At 46.8% G+C, this 20,054-nt stretch overlaps 1 protein-coding gene across 10 annotated transcripts in view; it reads left to right on the top strand.

Annotated features, from left to right (window-relative positions):
* CEP250 (centrosomal protein 250) overlaps positions 1-20,054 on the top strand; it is a 41,937-nt gene that overhangs the window by 14,628 nt on the left and 7,255 nt on the right. For 8 of the 10 annotated variants that reach the window (XR_012625488.1, XR_012625489.1, XR_012625490.1 and 5 more), the window contains 16 exons: positions 613-757; positions 1,042-1,188; positions 1,369-1,599; positions 3,805-3,998; positions 6,207-6,334; positions 6,529-6,698; positions 7,563-7,742; positions 8,879-9,013; positions 9,337-9,480; positions 9,887-10,188; positions 11,446-11,605; positions 12,361-12,673; positions 13,091-13,218; positions 13,478-13,598; positions 15,332-15,486; positions 17,150-19,774. Coding sequence is in view for 7 of the 10 variants with exons in the window: in XM_074842730.1 (XP_074698831.1) it covers positions 613-757; positions 1,042-1,188; positions 1,369-1,599; positions 3,805-3,998; positions 6,207-6,334; positions 6,529-6,698; positions 7,563-7,742; positions 8,879-9,013; positions 9,337-9,480; positions 9,887-10,188; positions 11,446-11,605; positions 12,361-12,673; positions 13,091-13,218; positions 13,478-13,598; positions 15,332-15,486; positions 17,150-19,774 (5,278 nt within the window). In the remaining 3 variants the exon portion in view is untranslated. The remainder of the gene's footprint in view (positions 1-612; positions 758-1,041; positions 1,189-1,368; positions 1,600-3,804; positions 3,999-6,206; positions 6,335-6,528; positions 6,699-7,562; positions 7,743-8,878; positions 9,014-9,336; positions 9,481-9,886; positions 10,189-11,445; positions 11,606-12,360; positions 12,674-13,090; positions 13,219-13,477; positions 13,599-15,331; positions 15,487-17,149; positions 19,775-20,054) is intronic. The other 2 variants (XM_074842726.1, XM_074842727.1) reach the window with 2 other exon arrangements.

Below are 20,054 nucleotides of genomic sequence, written 5' to 3' on the forward strand. Positions count from 1 at the left end.
GCAGCAGAACAGGTTGCTCAGAAAGGTTGTGCAGATTCCATCCCTGGGAATTTGGAAGGTCCAAGTGGATCGAGCCTTGAGCAACCTGGACTGATCCCATAGCTGACCCCAGGTGCTTTGAGCTGAAGGCCTCCTGGGGTCCCTGCCAGCCTGAAGCATCATGTGATTTTATGATTATTGGATTGGAAATTCATACAGATCTCCCCAAATAGATTGCAGGGTCTTTCATCGTTTAATTGTCACAGGCAAGAATAATGGAGAGAGTTTAAAAGTCTGTCTTATGGAAAGAAGAACTTTGGAAAGTCTGGTGTCTGATGTATCAAAAAGGAGAGAGAGAGCTAACAGGCAGGAAGCTGTTGGGAGCATCTGAACTTTTTGGAAACCTGTGATTTCTGGAAGCTTGTTTTACTTTCTCAGTGATGAATGTTTCACCTGGGTCAATGACAAAGACTGATGCAGGGCTAGGCAGGAAATTACAGCATTCTTTAGGGTAAATAGAAAGCTGTTGCAAATCATTCAAACTGCCATATCTTGGAAATAGTATGTAATCTTGGTTTTGGAAATGAGAATGTTTTTAAATTAAAAACTTGTTTGTCTTTCCCCTTCTCATAGGCTGAAGGACTTAGCTGCACTTGAAGAAAAACATTCTTTATTACAGAGCGAGCTGGTAGTTGCAAGAGAGAAACTGGAGGAATCGCACCTTCAGAGGGATCTGCTGAAGCAAGAGAAACATGAGCTTACCATGGCCCTGGAGAAGGTGTGATCACCTTATTCCTAGGCAGCACTGGTGGGAGAGGGAGTTGTGATAGCAAGACCAGCACAGGTGCCGTTTCTGTCAGTAGAAGACAGTGACAGGGTTGTTCTCCTTCTTGGAAAAGGGAGATCAGACCACACAGGCTCCTTGGTGCAGTCAGTCCCCACGTGGTTATTGGGAGCGCTGGGCTGGGGGTGTGTCAGAGACACCAAAGGGGATCTGGAGTCGCTGCTTAAAGTCAGGGATTTTCTTGTCTTTGCTTTCATGTTGTTCTTTTGTCTCTTCAGGCAGAGCAGTCAGTAGCAGAGTTGAGAGGGGCTCAGAATAAGCTGAGTGCTGAAGTAGCTGATCTACACATTGCAGCAGCGAAGATGAGCGGCATCAATGAAGCTCTTGCACTGGATAAAGTGCAGCTGAACAAACTTGTGTTACAGGTGAGCAGTTGCCAAAGATCTTGCCAAGTGTTCGTCTGCAGCTGCTGCTTCTTTTCAGACTTCTTGCCTTCAGACGTATGACTGCCTGAATATGGAAATGTTCCTTTTTCTGTCCAAGCCAAACCTTCTACATGGTACATCTTACTGTATTTTCTTTCATCTGTGCTTCTGTGACTGCAGCTGGAGCAAGAGAATGAAGTTCTGTCAGGTAACGTGGATGAGCTGGAGAGAGTAAGGAACTCTGACCAGGAGAAGCTGAGCTTGTGTGAAAGAACAAATGAAGAGCTCAGTGCAGAGAAAGCCCACCTGGAGCAGCTGCTGAAGAAAGTGGAGGAGCAACAGGAGGGGCTGCAGGTAGAGCTGAGGATACTGGCAGAGGAGAAGGCAGAAACCCAAGAGCAGCTCAGTCAGGTGAGACCAAACACCTGGTGCTTTCGGGGTGGGCTTTTGGCTGCTCGGCTCAGTGAAGCTCAGTCTGTTGGATCCTGCGGTGGTTTTGTCAAGGAGACACTTGGTAGTGCTGGAGGTCAGCAGCTTTGTTTACTGCCTTTTGGAAATGTGTTGGTGGCTGGCAGAGCTGTTCTGCAGTTCTCTCGGTTGTCCTCTGCTGCTACAGATGACTTCAATCCACCTGCCTGTGGTGGCCTCTCTTTTGGCTTTTGATAAGCTGCAGAGAGATGATTTGTCTTGCCCATGAATCTGAGTGAGGCTGCTACTCTCCCAATGTGGCAAAAGAAGCAAACAGCGTAGCTCCTCACCCTTTTTCTGAGTCAAAAAAACCCGGGGCTGCATGTTTCTATTCATGCTTTTTGTTGTGAATCTGCACCTTTCAAAACTCCATTTGTTCGAGCCTGGAGAGTGGGACAAAGCTGCAAGTCAATGTCTGCTGTCTTGTACTGCTAAGAACGGGAATAAGATCTTGAAATTGTTGAAATTGTATTTTAAGACATACATGCAACTTTGTGCCTGGAAATTTGACTGGGGGAAAAGTACCTGGGGGTGCTGGTCAGCAGCTGGCTGATTATGAGCTGGCAGTGTGTCCAGGTGGCCAAGAAGGCCAATGGCATCCTGGCTTCTGTCAGAACTAGTGTGGCCAGCAGGGACAGGGAAGTGATTGTCCCCCTGTACTCATCTCTGGTGAGGCCGCACCTCGATTACTGTGCTCAGTTTTGGGCCCCTCACCACAAGAAAGACATTGAGATGCTGGAGCGTGTCCAGAGAAGGGCAACGGAGCTGGTGCAGGGTCTGGAGCACAGGTCTGATGGGGAGTGGCTGAGGGAACTGGGGGGGTTTAGTCTGGAGAAAAGGAGGCTGAGGGGAGACCTCATGGCCCTCTACAACTACCCAAGAGGTTGTAACAAGGTGGGTGTCGGTCTCTTTTCCCAAGTTACAAGCGATAGAATGAGAGGAAATGGCCTCAAGTTGCACCAGGGGATGTTTAGATTGGATGTTAGGAAAAATTTCTTCACGGAAAGGGTTGTCAAGCCTTGGAACAGGCTCCCCAGGGAATTGGTTGAGTCACCATCCCTCGAGATATTTAAAAGCCATGTACATGTGGTGCTTAGGGACATGGCTTAGTGGTGGGCTTGGCAGTGTTGGGTTAACAGTTGGGCTTGATGATCTTAGAGGTCTTTTCCAACCTAAATGGTTCTATGATTCTGTGAGTTGTTGGAGCCTCTTCAGGCTTTGAGGAAGATGAGAAAGAGGTGATCACACAAGACTCTTCACTCTGGACTAACTGATTTTGGTACCCTGGAAAAAGAGCTTGGGAGAATCATGTCACTGAAGGAGACCAGGGAGTTTGTCATCATTTAAATGTCAGTTTCATAACGTACAACCTTGGATATTATGGGATAACTTTGACAGAATTGTTTGTTTCTGATGGTCTGTTCTCTGTTAGATAGTCAGTCTTGGAGTCCACAGTATGTTTGGCAAATACCCAGCAGAGGTGTTATATTGAAGAAAAAAGCTAAAGAATCATGGTTAATCTCAAGTTTGAATACCAGCAAGGTATATTAGACAACTTCTTTGTGTGAAACAAGCAGACAGTGTTGTTGACATGAACTACTGTAGGAATAGAGTCTACCATCTCTTTGGCTGCATCAGCCAGACATTCATAAATCACCCCAAGGACTGTTTCCCTGCCCAGCATCACCTCATTGCAGCCAATGCACTTTGATCTTTTTCTTTTTTTCTAGAAGGAGAAACCATGTGTATTTTCACTTTCTTCAGCCAGCAAATTTACTTTTGCTCAAACTTTTCTGAAAATTGCCAGCACTGGGATAGATTCTGATAGAACTCCAGTTTGCAAGGTGGCAGTTCTGGAAGACGCCGTATTTTTGCGTGCAAACACGTAGTCTGGCGTATTTATGTTTGCTGTGAAGGAGCTGTGTGGTCCCAGGCAGCCCAGCGTGGCCTTACTCATCACTTTCAAGTTAACAGTCCCAGTGCCTTTTGGCAGCCCAGGGTATTAGCGTGGTATGGAGCAGATGCTCTTAAACTTCCAGCCCGCAGTACAGGAGCTCTTTCTCCTCCAGCTGAGGCAGAAGTGGCACTGGCTGGCTCTGCACAGAACTCCAGAGAAAGGGCTCTAACTGCCTTTTGTCCTGCTTTCAGGTTTACCGCCAGCAAGAGTCAGCTCGCAGCGGTCTGGAGCAGCTGCGCCAGGAGTCCTCTCGCCAGGGGCATGCACTGGCCACGGTGTCCAAAGAGAAGGAGTTCCTGGTGCACGAGAAGGCTGCCCTAGAGGTGCGCCTGGCAGCCCTGCAGCGGGACAGACAAGGCCTGTCAGAGCAGCTGGCAGAGGCCAGGTAAGGGCGGGGAGGAAACCCTAGGCAGGACATTATATAATGGCTGTAATTATAAAGGTGGTAATCATGCCATGAGGATTTATGGCATCCTGTGTGCTTTTCAAATGTTTTCACCTTCCACGGGCAGAAAATGAAAGAATCTTGAGCAAAATGAAAAAAAGTATACTATGATTTTAATGTTGTTTTCCTGACAGCTAAAACTAGCAAACATCTCCTGGGCCTCAGGCTCATGTTTATGCCCTCTTGCCCATTCCTGTGTAAAGTCCAAAGCAAGGCAGCTTGGCTCTGAATTGAGTAATAATTAAACCCTGCAGACGTTTACTGAAACTGAAGTTTCTCTCTGGTTTTGGTTTCTTGTTCTATGCATTTGGAAATAGATCTGTCCTTATCAAGTAGTTTGACTATCGATGGCTGTTCCATGCAGACGTTGTGAGTAGGACACTGCCATCTAGGGTGGAGCCAGAGGCTGGTGCTGCAAATCTTGAGGGTCTTCTGGTTGGAAGCTAACTCTTGTTACTGTGGTGCAGGACCCAGGGCTGGTTACACCAGCAGCTGGGAAACCTCTTTTGAATCCTCACGTCTCTGAGGATTCTTGCCCATCACTGATGTCTGTGTCCTGTACTCCTCACCACCTGCTGTTTAGAGACAGATATGGTGGAGAGGTTACACAGGGAAGGAACAAGATTCTGTCCTGCCTTTCTAAGGTCATATGTGACAAGTTCTGCTCAGAAAAAAAATAATAATGGAGTTGTTTCTCCTCCTTGTAGGTGTTTTTTAGAAGACTCCTGAACTTGCAGAGCTGTACAAATGATGTTTTAGGCATTGTTTCTCATGTTTCTTGACTTTTGCACTTTATTACTCCAGAGTATGTCGTTAGGATGGCTGATAAACACCCATTTTGACTCAGTGTGTTTCTTGAGAGCTGCTGCTTCTTCTGAGCTCCAGCTTCTCTTATTTGATCCAGCTGAGTTATGTTTGGTCAATTATTGGGCTGTTACTAAACTATTAAATGTTTAGCTCCCTTTTAAAATTTTTTTTTAAAAGGATACATTTTTTTAAAAAGAGATAAATTAGTTGTGAAGAACCTTTGACAATAGATAAAAATTCAGCAACTGTTCTTGCCAGATGTTGTTCTCAAGAGCCTTTTGTTGCACAGTTTTGGACTCTATCTTTTCTGTTCTATTTTAGAGACTGATTCTATTTATCCTAAAATGGAGCATATTTACTTTGGACTGCCAGAGATTGGCATAATCAGAAATATGTGCTTGTTCTCCTTCTTGAAGATACACCCTCCATTGTCCATCCAAGTAGTGAAATTCTACTGTTGCGGTTTTTATTGCATCCCTGTCCTAGTGAGGCAGTGCTGTGTGTTGTGGGAACCTGGCACACAGGGCGCTGTGTTAGATCAGGGAGGTCACTTCAGCTCCTGGTTCCAGAACCCTGCGTGTCATACGCAGCAGTTGGTTGAAGTCTGTGGCTGTAAGAATTTGGCTCTGCAGTACTACAGCTTCCATTTTAAAGAGCAACAAGTCACTTGGGCTGCTACCTACTTAGTTAGCAACACTTAGAGAAAAGTAGCAAACTTTTCTCTTGAACTTTCAACAGTTGAAACTGAAGGCTGCCATCTCTCCTTTCAGGTGGTCCTTGTTCAGAGAAAATCTAGTTCAGGTTTCTTACGAATGCTGCTCCAAGCGAGAGATCTTACTATATCATCTGATGTATTTCTTGAGTCCCTTTTAAAATACAGGGAGTCTGGAAAGTTACTTACCTATAGCTACACTGTGAACAGCATTCAAAAAGTCATGAGTCATCCAGGGAAATACTCTTATTCTGTCCCCCTGCAGAGCAACTTGGAAGCGCTGATGAGCTGAGGGCTGTGAGCAGAGACCGGGCTTTTGCTTGTTGGCACAGACTTTGTGGGCACAGCTACCCGTGTGTCAGCCAACAGCAATTTCAGATTTGGCCATTGAGATCAAATTCGGCTGGGCTTTCTGTGTTATGCTGGGTCATAAGCAAAGCCTGGGCATTCCCCCGGAGGGGCCTGCATTGCTATTTTAAATGGCAGAAACATGCTTTCTGTACACAAGTTTCCTTGCAACCCATTTTCCGTACTCAGGGGTAGGGATCTCGAATGACTTCTTACTGGAATAACTCTCAGTGGGTGTCAGGAGCAACAAACTCATTTCTCTCTGTATTCACAACTCACAGGTCAGTGAAGGAGACGCTGGAATCCAGCCTGTTTGAAGCTCAGCAGCACTTATCTCAGCTGGAGATCACCAGGAGTCAGCTTGAAATCCAACTTCACACAGTCACGCAGGCCAAGGAGGTGATACAAGGTGAGAGCCTCCTGTCTCTGGTGATCCCCCTGCCTAAGGAAGATGGTATAAAAATAGCTCTGTGTCCGCAGTGCTTCTGAGGAGTGAAGGAGATGGAGGCAGATCTCTCCTGCACTGGAGTTCAGAAGGCGTAAGGTCAGTGAAGTCAGAACCATTGTGTAGACTCTGAATCTTGCCGTTTGTCCTGTTTGCAGGGGAAGTGAAGTGCCTTCAGTGTGAGCTGGAAGCAGAGCGATCTCTAATGAGGCAGGAACGGGAAAACATGGCACAACAGCTCCTGCAGACAGAACAGCAGTATAACAATACCCTCAAACTGCAGCAAACTGATCATGAAGTGGAAATAAACCAGCTCCTGCAAGACCTGGTAGGAAACAATATGCTTCTGAATTCTTCAAGCGAGCTTTGTGGGCTGGCTTTAGAAGTGTAATAGCCTGAGTGTGTGAAATGGCAGCAACCATCTGTCGTAGGTCACACCTTGCTAGGCCAGGCAGCAGAGCCAGTGGCTCATACTTGAAGGCATGTGAAGACCCCCGGGACTCTGCCAGGACAGTAAAGGCAGCCACAGATTCAGTGTGGGCCTAAGGCGAGTTTAGCTGGAGGTTGGGTGCTCCCCACCCAAAGCCTGGCAGGAAAGGGGTAGGATCTTACCAGACTCCTGTCTGCCATGAAGTAGACCCCTCACATTGCTGCCAATTGCAGTCACGGGAACTTTCTTCCTTTCTTTCTGTCCTTTCACTGTCATCAGAGGTGTTATCTCTGGGCTTGACGCATGTGGAACAGGCCCCTTGTTCCTGGTACTTCAGTTCGTGGCCTGTCTTGTAACTAGGGCATCAGGGTACCGGTCTCTTTCTCACCCTGCAGTCCATCTACATCTTTTCACTGATGGAAAGGGATGTGAGCTTTGAAAGCAGGCTCTTAAGAATAGAGAGAAATCCTGAGGAGACGGGTGCTAGGAAACAGGCAGCCATTGGAGAGAGGAAGGTAACATCTCCTTTTCATAATGGTTGGACTCAATGATCTTAAAGGTCTTTTCCAACCTAAATGATTCTATGATTCTTCCACCTGCTGACCCGCCTTTTAAGCTCCTTGACAGGACGTGATTTATGGAGAGCACAAAGCCATTGTTGTGCACTGTTGAGGTGGGGGGTTGTGGGAGGGATGAAGCTTCACATCTGTTTGAGGAGCATGGCTGGGACTTCACCTTGAAGTCTTTCCCTCCACTCATCAGGCAAGCGAGCAGGAAGGGCATCATTCAGAGCTGCAGAAGATACTGGAGCAATGGGAAAAAGAGAAGGCGGAGACAGAAGGGGAACACGAAAAGAAGCTGTTTGATATGAAGCAGAAAGTTGCTACCATGCAAGCTCAACAAGAGGAGGAACGAACCAGAGTTGAAAATGCCAAGCAAGAGGTAAAGACTGTGAAAGGAGAATTTGTGTAGCTTTTTTGCAAGGCTAGAGCCATGGGAGATGTCTGGATGTCGGGCTGTGTGGAGCATGCCCTACATGTTTTCTACATTGAATTTGGTGAGGTGAAAGACAAGCAGGGTTATCTTTGGGACTAGGAATGAGACCTGTCAGAGGAAGCCGGGCAGAAGCATCACCTTTCAGTTGAGATTTTTGTGCTGCTACTGTTTGGCTTTTTTAAGACATACCTCAGAGTATCTTCACAGTTCTCTTAACGGTCCTCTTTTGATCTTTACTGATACATGCTTATAACCTTAACTCCATTAAAGACCAAACTGAATTTGTAGGACTGAATCCCCATGAGGATGGGGTTTTTGTTTGGGGGGGACAGGGGGGCATGGCAGGATTGTTGACAAAAGAAAAAAAATTTTAAAGACTCCTCTGAAATATTTCTGAGCAGTAAAACAGGGGTGTCTTCTGGGCTGTTTTAAGTCACTTGCTGGTAAGCTATTTTGTGCCCAGATCTCCTGTGCAACCCTGTCACACAGTGAGAGTCCTCCTTGTGTCCCACCCAAAGTCCTCTTCACGGAGTCTGCCTGGGGACAGCAGTACCCCCAGCTGTGTCTGCAGGTATTGAAATGCCAGGGCAGTGCTCAGAGATGACAGTGTATCCCTGTAATGTTAGTACTTTACCAAAGTCTAATGAATGCCTTAAAAATGAAGTGATTTTCACCAAACCCCACTTGGAATACAGGATTTTTCTGAAGGAGCTGCTCGCTTCAGCCCTCTGGCAGCCCTGCATTTTCTCTGCTGCTAACTAGGAGTAAAAGTCACTATTGAAAGACAAACAGGACACAGCAGAAGATGAGGGATACCCTCACCAGCAAGGCGAGACGTTTGAGAAGTGCCACACATTTTCCTGTTAGATGTTTGTAGGAGGTTCAATCACAGGGGAATGTGGCTGGACCATGTTCATACTGCCAGTCTCACTTAGGAAGCTGTGTCTGCAAGTGGGCAGAGAAGGGCCTGGGAGAGCAGCAACACAGCGCTTTGAGAACGCGTCAGCCCGTCGGGGTTGGAGCCTTGCCACACAAATTCTGTATGGGAAGTTTAAACCTCTCTTCTCTTTGTTTCTGTGCAGGTCCTGCAAGAAAAGGAGCTCGAGAAGAATGCTTTATTAGAGACACTACTTCAAACTCAGGGAGAGCTAAGAGAAGCCAACCAGCAGCTGGAGCAGCTCAGGCAGGAGGTGAAAGAGCAGCGTGAGAATGGGCAGGTAAGTCTGACTAGTAAGGTGGGTTGAAGGAACAGGCTGTTGGCAACTGGACATAAGCTGAGAGAGGCTGAGAGACCCAGGTAACAGAGTGAAGGGCAGTAACAAGGAGATAAAGCCTAAGTGCTGTGACTGAGGAGGCAGGGACTGAAAGCACAGAGCCTGATGAGCTCTAGAGATCAGCAACAGGAAGGAAGTGTTACAGTGGAAGCAGAGCTGGGTAGAAAAGCAGAAGTGGCTGAATGAATGTGATTTTGAGACAGAAAGAGGAGAAAGCTGAACCTGATGACAGGTCCCAGTAGCTTGCTCTCCATTTGTGTTTGCAGAACATCACAGAAAAACTGCAAGCAGAGCTGCAGGAAACTCAGAGTAAGATCAAGGCAGTGGAGAAGAGGCACAAGGAAGAAATCAAAACAATGAAAGAAGAAATTAATGTCCTCCTTCAGCAGAGGGATGCTCTACAAAAGCAGGTGACTGAAACAGCAATAGCTACTCCAGCAGCAGGGGATGGGGTGAGTCCCTCTGGCTGCCATCACACTGTGGTCTCCATCTCAGCTGGGCTGAAGGAGACTGACCGGCCAGCTGCTGCCCTGGACAGATGGGCTGCTCTTTGTGCCTGTTTGCCAGCACTCATCAGAATGTATTTCTGCTGGCCTGTTACTGCTAGCCTTGTTTTTTAAGGTGCTTTTTCAGATGAACATGGTGACCCACTTAGATTTTTTAAACAAGCCATCTGCATCCATTGTGAATCTGGTACTTTCATGAAAGGTGAAATTGAAAGTTGTTCTTTCCCTTTCCTCACAGTATATGATATGGCTGATATGGCTGACAGTGGCAAGCTGTAGTCTTTGACTGCTTTGTTATGTTTTACTTGAGGTGGAAGAGTTGACATCTCAACTAGCAGCCTCTGAAGAATCCCAGCAAGTGATTGGCCTCAAAGCTCAGCAAGATCTGAGTGAGGCACAGGAACTGTCAAGGCAGAAGGTGCTGGAGGTTGTGCAGCTCCAGAAGATCCTGGAGGAGAAGAAGAGTCAGTGGGAGAAGGTAGAACATCAGAACAAGGAGCTGCAAGTGTGTCTGCAGTCCTTGGAGGGGGAAAGGAGTCGATGGGGAGAAGTGGAGCGTCACAACACAGAATTTCAGGCTTCGCTGAAGGTCCTAGAGAATGAAAAAGCCAGGTAAATGAAAGTCTGTTAAACTCTCTATTCTGTTTAATGGATTCCCTCTTTCAGATCTTCGCATATACAAGTGGCTCAGGCAGCATTTCCTAAAAAGCAGAGTTCTGAACTATCCATGCAGATATGCTTCATTCTCTTGATGTGGTGTTTCATTTTCTTTTCTTTTAATCCTTCACTTACAGTTTTTCTGAAGACAGTGGCTTTTGGAGTAGTCCTTTCCTTAAAATGAGGTGGTGTTTTATTAGGTCAGCATGTTAATGCTGTGAAATGAAACTTTCAGGGGTTTCAAACCTGAAACACACCAAAGGAGGCAGAACAAGCTGCAGTCTAATGAGCTAGATACATCCATCAGCTCTGCGTTGGGTCTAGTAAACTTTAAACATTTGGGATCTGTATCAGTCTTCCATCCTGATGCCTTTGGTTAAAACCATGATTTTGAACTAAGCCAGATTCCCCTCTGAGGCACCCAAGAAATAAGCATGTTTCTTATTGCCATCTGTTTCCTCATTCCTCAAAAAATCCCAACATGTGTCTGGAAGGGCTTGAGCAGGGTCCCTGCCAGCCTCAACAGTTACAGGTGTTACTGACTGTCCAAGGAACGCAAGAAAGAAGAGAAAGGGTAGGTAGGGTACTTCACCTGGTAAAGACTTGCCAGCCTTCAACACACACCTTCACTGAAGAAGAGAAATAAAAGGCCGTGCCCTCTTGCTTCCCCCGTGAGGGATCTGGCATCTTATATAAGGATCTGAGTATTTCCTCCAAAGCTCCATTACTGCTTCTGGCATCAGCCTTCATTTCTCTAGCTAAAAGTAATATGGGTGCTGCAAGTCTTATGAAACTGCCCAAAGATCACCTGGCTGTCAGTTGCTGCTGTTCCTACCAGGACATACAAGTTAGGGGAAGAAAATGTCCCTTCATTATTGTCAAAACCTTTCCCTTGGAATCTCATTAGTCAAAAGAAAAATTTTCCTCTGCCCTAACGTCTTCATTTCAAGACTTCATTGTGTTTCTATTCAATACCCATCTCAAAAAAAAAATAGGGTATTTAGCCAATAATTCCCCTTTCTTCTGTGGAAAAAAGCATAGTGGGCACGCGCTTGGGTGTGGTTGCCAACCTGGCTGAGGACTGAACAAGCAGCCTAGTTGTTCAGATAAACCTCAGCAGACAAATCAATTTTCCCCTTGGTGGTGGAAGTCCTAAGAGTTTATTAAATGTTATATACCATGTAGTAATGAGTTGCATGCTCTGACTTTCAGGCTGACTGTGTCTCTGGAAGAGAAGGAACTGAGCCTCAGAACCCTGGAAGAAAACAACCTTGCCCAGCACAACAAGGTGTCTCAGCTTCTTTCTGCTCTTCATCAGGCCGAGCAGCTCCATTCAGACCACAGAAGAGAAATACAAGAGCTCAACAACCAGGTGACCTGTGCACTAGCATCCTCTTCCCCAGGGACATAGAATACCACCTTCAGCTTGTAGGCCTCAACTTGTTTTCCCTCCCAACAACATACACTCCTTCTGTGTTCTGCCCAGAGACTGCACACTGAGGCTGGATCTGCTGTGTTCTGCCTGGGTTTTCCCCGGTTCTCTCATGGTTCATGGCATTAAATGTCTGAGGAGAAACAGAAGACTCCTTTGGAGCTTCTCAGTATCTCTGTTACAGATGTTGTCCCCAGATGGTGTTTCTGCCTCTGCCAGGCCCTGAGCAGTCTGGTGAGACAGCATTGGTTATGGCAGTCTGTGGGAGCACTCCCGGCTCGGCCGTTCAGCTGGCATTGGGGAGGTGCCCCATGAAGGATGCCGATTGTCTCCCCTTGGCTTCTAATCCCAAGTGTCCCTGGCAGCCCCACTCTCCATGCAGGAATGCTTCATCTGCCACCTCACCCTGCCAGCCAGCCCCTCGCACCCTCACAGAAACCTTCATTTCTGAGGTTGGAAAGCACGAAAACCTGACAGTTTGACTGTTCCTTTGGGGATGGGGAAACTTCCTTTAGGCCCCTTAGCCTCCAGGTACCAGGTAGCTTGTTTTGCTCAGTTTGAATCCTTGGCCTCGTGCATTCTGTTTCCAGTGTGGTTTTTGGCTTGAAGTAATTTCTCCTTCGCCCCTTTCTCTAGTCCTGCTCTGGTCCCTCAGCAGCAGCGCTGTCCCTGAGCGCTGTGCGTCTGTGTTACAGGTGCAGTCGCTGCAGGAGGCAGCGCTGCAGAAGGAGGCTGCCCTGGCAGCTCGGGAGGAGCAGCTGCTGCGGGATCTGGAGGAGTCCCAAGCAGGCGAACGGTGCTCGAGGAACTCTCTGCGCATGCTGGAGGCTGAGGTGTCTGAACTGCGTTTGAGGCTCTGTAGCACAGAGAGCAGAGCACAGGCATTGGCCACGGAGTGTCAGCAGGCCAACAGTGCCCACCACGAAGCCCGATCCCAGCTGGACAAACTGTACTTGGTTCTCCAGCGCACGGTCTGTGACAGCAGAGACTTAGTCCCTTGGAGTTCAGGCAAGTGTGGGGCTGGGTTCACAGGTCTGTAGGCGGGTATAGGGGAGCAGGTGTGGGGGGGTGGTTCTTTGTAATCCTGATGTGACAGACCTGTCCTTTCAGTTTAGGCTGATTCAAGCCTTGGGAAGTCTTGAAAGCCTGACAATCCTGCAGAGACAAGTCCGTGTTTGTATGTGGGGAAATGACCAGCATCAGAATGAAATAGGGCCCAAGTCCCAGGGCACGTGTGTCCTTCCTTGAGGCAGTGCTGACATTAGTGGTCATCAAAATAACGTTAGCCCGGGACACACGTCTTGCTGTAACACGAGCTCTAGGACGACATCAAAGGCACTGCCACCTCCTCCTGTGCATAAAGAGGCCTTGTTTGTTGGAGACCCTTCCAGTTAAAGCTTGCAACAGAATGGCTTCTCTCTCCAGAACAGGGTCATGCCTGGGGCCCAGCTGTTTCCCAGGCCAGGGACCTCCCTGCCGAGCTCACAGTGGACAGAGTGGCTGCAGCCCTACAAGACCTGCGTCAGCACCTGGAGCAGACGCAGCAAGATCTGGTAACTTGTGTCTAGTGCACCCAGAAATCCCGTCCTGCTGCTGCACTGAACTGACAAGCAGAGTGCCAAAGCCAGAATGGGTGTAAATTCTTGTGGGCCAGGTTGGCTTGCTGCCACAGGGAGAAAGGAGAATCCCCATCCCATGTACCATTACTCCAGCTGCCCCCTCCCACCTTGGCTGTTTCTGCCTGTGTGTTTGTACCTCTCTCCTGCCAGCAGTGGCTCTGTGAGGTGATGCTTCTCTTCTTACCTCTTCCAGAATGATGCCAGGAAGAAGATACAGGACTCAGAGCTGGAGCTGAGCAAGAGGCAAGCTGAGAAGGAGTATTTCAGTGCCCACAATCAAGAGCTGCAGAAACAGTTGGCTCAAAGCCAGGAAGGTACAACTTCCCTTTTCCAACCCACTGACCCCATCCTGTCTCACCAGTGGGGATCTCTAATACCGCGCAGAGGAAAAATGCAGTGCCCAGAGATGGGAAGTGGAGAAAAACAACAAGCGTGAGACTTATCTATAGAACTACCAGGGAAAGATTTCTGTAGAGAAAGATCCAGTGTCTGGCAGTGCATCTGGCTGTGTGACTGGTGATAATGTGCAGAGGTGGTGCCTTTCAGGTCCCGTGTCACTGCTAAGTATGTGCAGCGTGATGCCTCACAGTATCCTTCTCTGTGTGGTCTTTAAAAGCACCAACCTCAAAAATCCTTGTCTTTATTGACTTCCTTTTCCTCTTACATGGCAGACTCACAGAGCATGAGTTCAGTGTTAAGTTCCTGTGTTACTGCATCCTTTCTTCTGCTGCTTTTCCTCGTTCTCTGGTACCTCGTGCTTCTACATCCTTCTTACCTGTTTTCTTGCCGATATTGATTTGGTGTCTGAGCTCACAGCCATAGAAAACACAATTTCTTACTTCCGTAGCCACTTCTTATGCCTTTGGTAACATGTTCATATTGTGTTTATCTATAAACTGGTTTTCACATGTGGCTAGTTGCCTTTTCCTCTAATCTCCAGGCCATCCCAGAGCCTCCAGGGCTATTGGCCTCTCTATATTATAGCTGGACAGACATTCCTTCTCCTTTCTCTGTCATTGCTTTCCCACTCTCCACATCAGAATTGGGTTTTATCTCATTGTCGTGTTCTCCTTGTCCCAGACTACAGGAACAGGGAGGTGTGGGCATTGCTCGTTGCCTCCCCCATAGGCTGTCACCTGCTCATGTAGAGCCTTTACCTGTTCAGTATTTCTTCATGTTCCCTCTCTGAGATGGAACTGCTGATCATTTTTCAGACTCTTTACATGAGAGTTTTCCAGACCTTATATCATTAGTTTTTTTTCTGGAACATTCATAGTTTTTACTACATATGTTACATATGATAACAGCTTATATACTTGAAATTCTGCCATTGGATGGATCCTGCTTGTCCCACTAGTCAGTTCTTGCCATCTTTAGTTCCTGTCTATTAGTTTAGTGTATTAGTTCAGTTTTAGTTCCTGTCTATCTGTAGTCATCCTTGCTTCAGCTCTCGGTACTGGTGTGATGCTCAGTTGTTTTTTCCTTGCCATTGTCCTAGTACCACTGAATATTTCCTTTCTTCTTTTTTCTGCCAGTGCACAACATACTCCCCTAGCATTCTTTTGAACAAATACCGAAGTGCGTCTTCAAGCACAACGTTGACAGATCTGTTTTTTTCTGTAAAGTCTCTTAAGTCTTCCTGGTCAATGAACTGTGTCATAGTCAGTCTTCACTTTTGCTGCTTCTTCCTTTTCCTTTAGGACACCAGATCTGACTCTCACCTCCTGTCTCTGCCCGTGTTTCACTGATGTCAGTGCTACCTGCTTCTCACACTGTGGGTGATGTGCTGCCATGCCCTTAGCCCTGCCTTTTCAACACACAGAAGAGCAAGCACATTTTCATATTCTTCTGAACCTTGCCACTCTCATTCTTCTTTTATTCTCTGCCTGGAAGTTTCCTTTATTTATGTGTGCTTTGAAAGTCCTTGTGGGCTTAGGGCCTGGAAAACACAGACAGGCAGATAAGAAAATGATGTTTTCTCTGTAGGATGCAAATCAGTTTGGTTTTGCTTTGCTTGTCATCTTCTCCTTCACCTTTCCTGCTGCAGAGACACAGATGGCAGAACGCAAGAAGAACTCTCTACAAAGTGCCTTGCAGGAGGAGGCTGCTGCTCTAAAGAAGGAGATTATGACTCTACGTCAAGAGGTGGCATCTTTGGAAAGGAAACTTGAGACCACTGAGAAGCACAGAAAGGATGTCCTGGTGAGGCTGGCAGATGCCATGAAGAGCCATTTCTTACATATTTTTTGGCCTTCTGTTAATAATTTTAAGGAGCAACTTTTTCCAGTGGAGATCTGATTTTAGGTGGTCTTGTACAAGTGCAGATCTGAGAAGGTAGAGAATATGCAAATGCTCACCAAGCTTCCCTCATTTTCCCCTTCCATTCATCATTCCTGTTTCCCAGACTTGCTCTCCTGCCAGGCCAGGTAAGCTGAATTAGCAGGGTCATCACCTTGGGTAAGAGAAGACAGTCCAGGAAGGAGAGATCATTGAAATGTCTCACAGACTTTGTGGAGAGACCACAGACCACCATAAGAGCAGAAGAATATTGTTTATATCAGTGGCTGTTTTTTAGTTTAACTTTTCCAGTTACGTCCTTCTGAATAAGTAGGAAACAATGCTGTAGTCATATAAAATTCAGTTAAGATTCAGGGTGTTTATTTTCCTCTATTTTGACGATTTCTCCCCTTGAAGTTTAAGTCAAAGTAATTTTCAAACTTGTCTCTATTTACATTGCATGGCTTTGGGCTGTTATTTGTGTCCAAATCCATATTTAGATTTCTAAATATCTGGATCAGAAAAAATGGGTGAGAATACAAAAGTTTGCTAATAATAGAAAACTGTTCAACATTGCCATCTGTGAGCAGACAGTGGGGAAAAAATAGAGACATTTGAGAAACAAAAGTGCTGAGCCAGATAAATATGTGTGCCTGCAAGGGGACAGCTAGTCCTGATTTGAAACACAGAATGACAGTCTGTGCTCTGACCATCCCTCCTTTGAGAGGCCACAGTGTGGTTCTGGAGGATGGTACTGTGAAAACGCTACACAGTAGAGGTCCAAAAACACCCCCAACCCCCAAAATGGGAAATCAAATGTCAGGGTTGTTCTCTCTTCCCTTGCTCCCTGATAGAGAGAACATCTTTGTGCCGCTGCTTAAATCATGCTTAGTCTGGACTTTAAATCCTGGCTGTAGTTCTGGTGGCTTGTCCCCAGAAGAACATCCCAGAAGTTCAGAGAAGGGCAAAAAGGAAGATAGGACTGGCTGAGTAAGCTGGGAAAGACTCAGCCTAAAGGGTAGCCCAGGAAAGGTCTGCAGCATCCTGAGAGGCAGGGAGGGGGCAGCGGTCGTTCACTCTATTTCCAAGAGCCGTCTGATGAAGCGAGAGCCGTGCTGCAAGTGACGGGAGGTGGTGTGCTTACAGCAGAGCAGACCTGTGGAACTCCTTGGCAAAGGGTGTTGTAAATACAACAGGTCGATGTGGGGTCAGGTGGAGACTGTGAAAGGTCTCACAAGCTGGGACAGTGCTGGGGCTGGGGAGGGGAGGTGTCATCTAAGTCTACCCCACCGCTAGGCTTCCTGCCCTGGGTGCACACTTACAGCACCGGCACATGCAGGACACCAGCCTGGACACTGAGCCAGCGCAGCTGTTCTTACATGACCAAAAATGAGTCACAGAGCTGGATAAATACAATACGGTTCTCAAATCTTTTTTGAGTCACAGTAAAACATTTACATTGAACAGGGAAACCAGCTGAATAGCTTGAATTTTCTACTAAAAGCTCAAACTTCAGCCCTTGACTGGAGCAGGAGCTCAAATCTAGTATGAAAACCAAGTTATTGAATTTTTCCTTCCTGTTTCACAGCAGGATCGGGACAGACTGCAAGCAGTTGAAGAAAAACTGGTACAGGAGATAAAACTACTTCAGGAATCAGTCACAGCCTCTGAAACCCGAGCAAATACAGTAACAGATATGCATCACTGCCTTGAGCAAGAATTCCAAAGTACACTGTCTCTATTAAAAATTAAAAATGAGGAAGTGGAAGTGCAGTGGGAGAAAATCCAGATGCTCCAGGAAGAGGCAGCACAGGGAAAAGCTCTGCAGGAGACTCTTACTTGTATGACTGCCATCCTGTCAGACAGGGGGGGAGAAGTGAAGTTGTGCCAGGAAGAGAGGAGAATGCTGGAAAAGCAGAAAGAAATGCATAAAACTACTCTCGATCAGGTTATTGAGGACATAACAGAGAAAAAAATGAAGATCACGTCCCAGGAAGAACAGATACAGGAACTGGAAAAGCAGCAAGAAAAACAAAGGATTGCTGTAAGCAAAATGAGCAAAGAGTTGGAAGAGAGAGACCAAGAGATCAGATCCCAGCAAGAACAGATACGGGAGCTGGAGAAGCAGCGAGAGATGCAGAGGACAGTGGTGAGCAAGATGAGCAAAGAACTGGAGGAGAGAGACCAAGAGATCAGATCCCAACAAGAACAGATACAGGAGCTGGAGAAGCAGCGAGAGATGCAGAGCACTGCTGTCAGCAAGATGAGCAAAGAGCTGGAGGAGAGAGACCAGGAGATCAAATGCCAGGAGGGGAAAATAATGATTCTAGAACAACACGGTGCATCACAAGTGAGAAATCTGCTTGTGGATCTGGATCATATGAAAGAAAACTTGAAGGAGAAAAACATAGAGCTTATGTCTCTGACTCAGCAGATCCAAGAACTGGAAAAGGAGAGAGAAGAGGTGAAGTCTCTGCACACAAGCCTTGAACACCTGAGGGCAGCTCTTAAGGACAGAGAGAGCGAGTGCCATTCTCAAAGGGATCAGTTAAGACTCTTGCAGCAGTACAAGGAGCAGCAAGAGGGGCACCTGCAAGAGCTTCATGGTAGAGTAGAAAAGATGACACTTTCTTTATCTCAAAAAGATCGAGAGCTTGAGTCGCAACAGAAGCAAATCCAGGAAGGTGTAGAAGTCATGGAGATGCAGTTAAGGACTGTCCGTGACCAACTGGAGCAGGCCTTAGAAACCTTAAGAGAAAAGGAGAGACTCATAGATATCCAAAAGCAACAAACACAGAACTACGAGGAAAAAACAGAAGAACAGGTGAATGTCTTACACAGAGACTTAGAATGCACTAAGGCAATACTGAAAGAGAAGGATGTCGTGGTTGAATCTCAGAAGGAACTGATCGAGACCTTGCAAAAACACAAACGAGACTCTGAACAGCAGAAGGAGATTCTGCAACGTCTTCAAGTGACGCTAAAGGAACAAGAGCAAGAAATTCTATCCCTTAGAAAGCAATGTGAGGCATGCAAGGAAAAGGAGAAAAAGCACGAAGCTGAGCAAAACAATTTTCAAGCAACAAAACAGACTCTGAAAGAAGGAGAAAAAAAGATAGAGGCTCTGGAAGAGGCTGTCTCTAGGCTTCAACAGCAAAAGGAGGAGGCAGCGATGCAGACTAAAGCTATACTGCAAAAACTAGAATATGCTGAATCTTCTCTAGAAGCTAGAGACCAAGAGATAGAGTCTTTGCAAGAGCACGTCCAGGGCCTTCGAGAGCAGAGGGATTTAGAAGGCAAGCAGGCCAAGAGTCTAGAGCAGGATCTAGACAAAATGAGCCAAAGAGTGAAGGAGAAGCATGTGGAGTTCCTCAGGCAGACGGAGCAAATGAACATGTTCCAGCTTCGTGAAGAAAGCATGAAAGTAGCACTGACATCATGCCAGAAGCAAGTGAATCTGCTTGAGGAAGTGGTGAGGAAGAGAGGTGAAGAGAATGAAACTCTTAGGCAAAAACTCCAGCGCCAAGAAGAAGAACTGAAGACCCTGCAGAATCTCCAGCTTAGGCTAACCGAGAAGAATGACGAGCTTAGACATCCCAGAGAGCAAGAGAATCTCCTGGAAGAAGCCTTGCCTGAGAGGGAACGAGAGACCAAGGCTCACAGTGATCAGAAAGAGTCAGAAGAGGAAATAAGAGCTCTTCGGGAAGATCTCCAGCACGTTCAGCAGACTCTGACAAAGAAGGAGGAAGAGATCAAGTGCCAGAGAGACCGAGTCAGGTATTTAGAGAAGACTCTGACGGGGAGGGAACAAGAGCTTGGGAGGCAGAGTAAACTCCTGAAACAGCTAACATCAGCTTTGCGGTGGAAAGATGAAGGGGAGACCCTAAAAAAACAAATCCAGAAACTCCAAAAATGGGAGGAAGAGGAAGCAGAGAAGAGGAAGATTCTCCAGGAGAGAGACCACCTCTTGCAAAGGCAGAAGGAGCTAACCCAACAACTGAAGGATGAGTCTAAAGCAAAGGGGGAAGAATTGGAGCGTGTGATGGCTATTTTGAAGCAGAGCGAAAGCAGAGAAATGGAATGGAAAGAGAAGGCACAAGCACTGACTCTTGCCCTTACCAAGAGTGAAACGGCCGGTGGGACTCTGAGGGAAGAAATAGCCATCCTGCAGAGTATGGTTTCAGAGAGGGACACAGACCGGTTTCATCATCAGGTAGGCAGTGGGATTGATCATCTGTCAACTAAAATGTCTGTGAAGGATTCTAAAGATGTTTCCCATAAAGATATGGGAATATTCCCATAAATACATGACCTGCTTGGCCAGAGAAACCATGCTTGCAGCCAGCAGGTTTGCCTGTCTGTACAGCTCTGGCCGGAGACCATTCACCTGCTGGAATGTTTTCAGTCAAGCCCAGAGCTACTGAAGGAACTACGGAGCTTGCTGTTAAAATTACCTCAGGTGCAAAAGCTGGGGATGGGTAATTGGTTCTCTC

The sequence above is a fragment of the Strix aluco genome, chromosome 17, assembly GCF_031877795.1.
Source record: "Strix aluco isolate bStrAlu1 chromosome 17, bStrAlu1.hap1, whole genome shotgun sequence".
In the NCBI taxonomy this organism is placed as follows: Eukaryota; Metazoa; Chordata; class Aves; order Strigiformes; family Strigidae; genus Strix; species Strix aluco.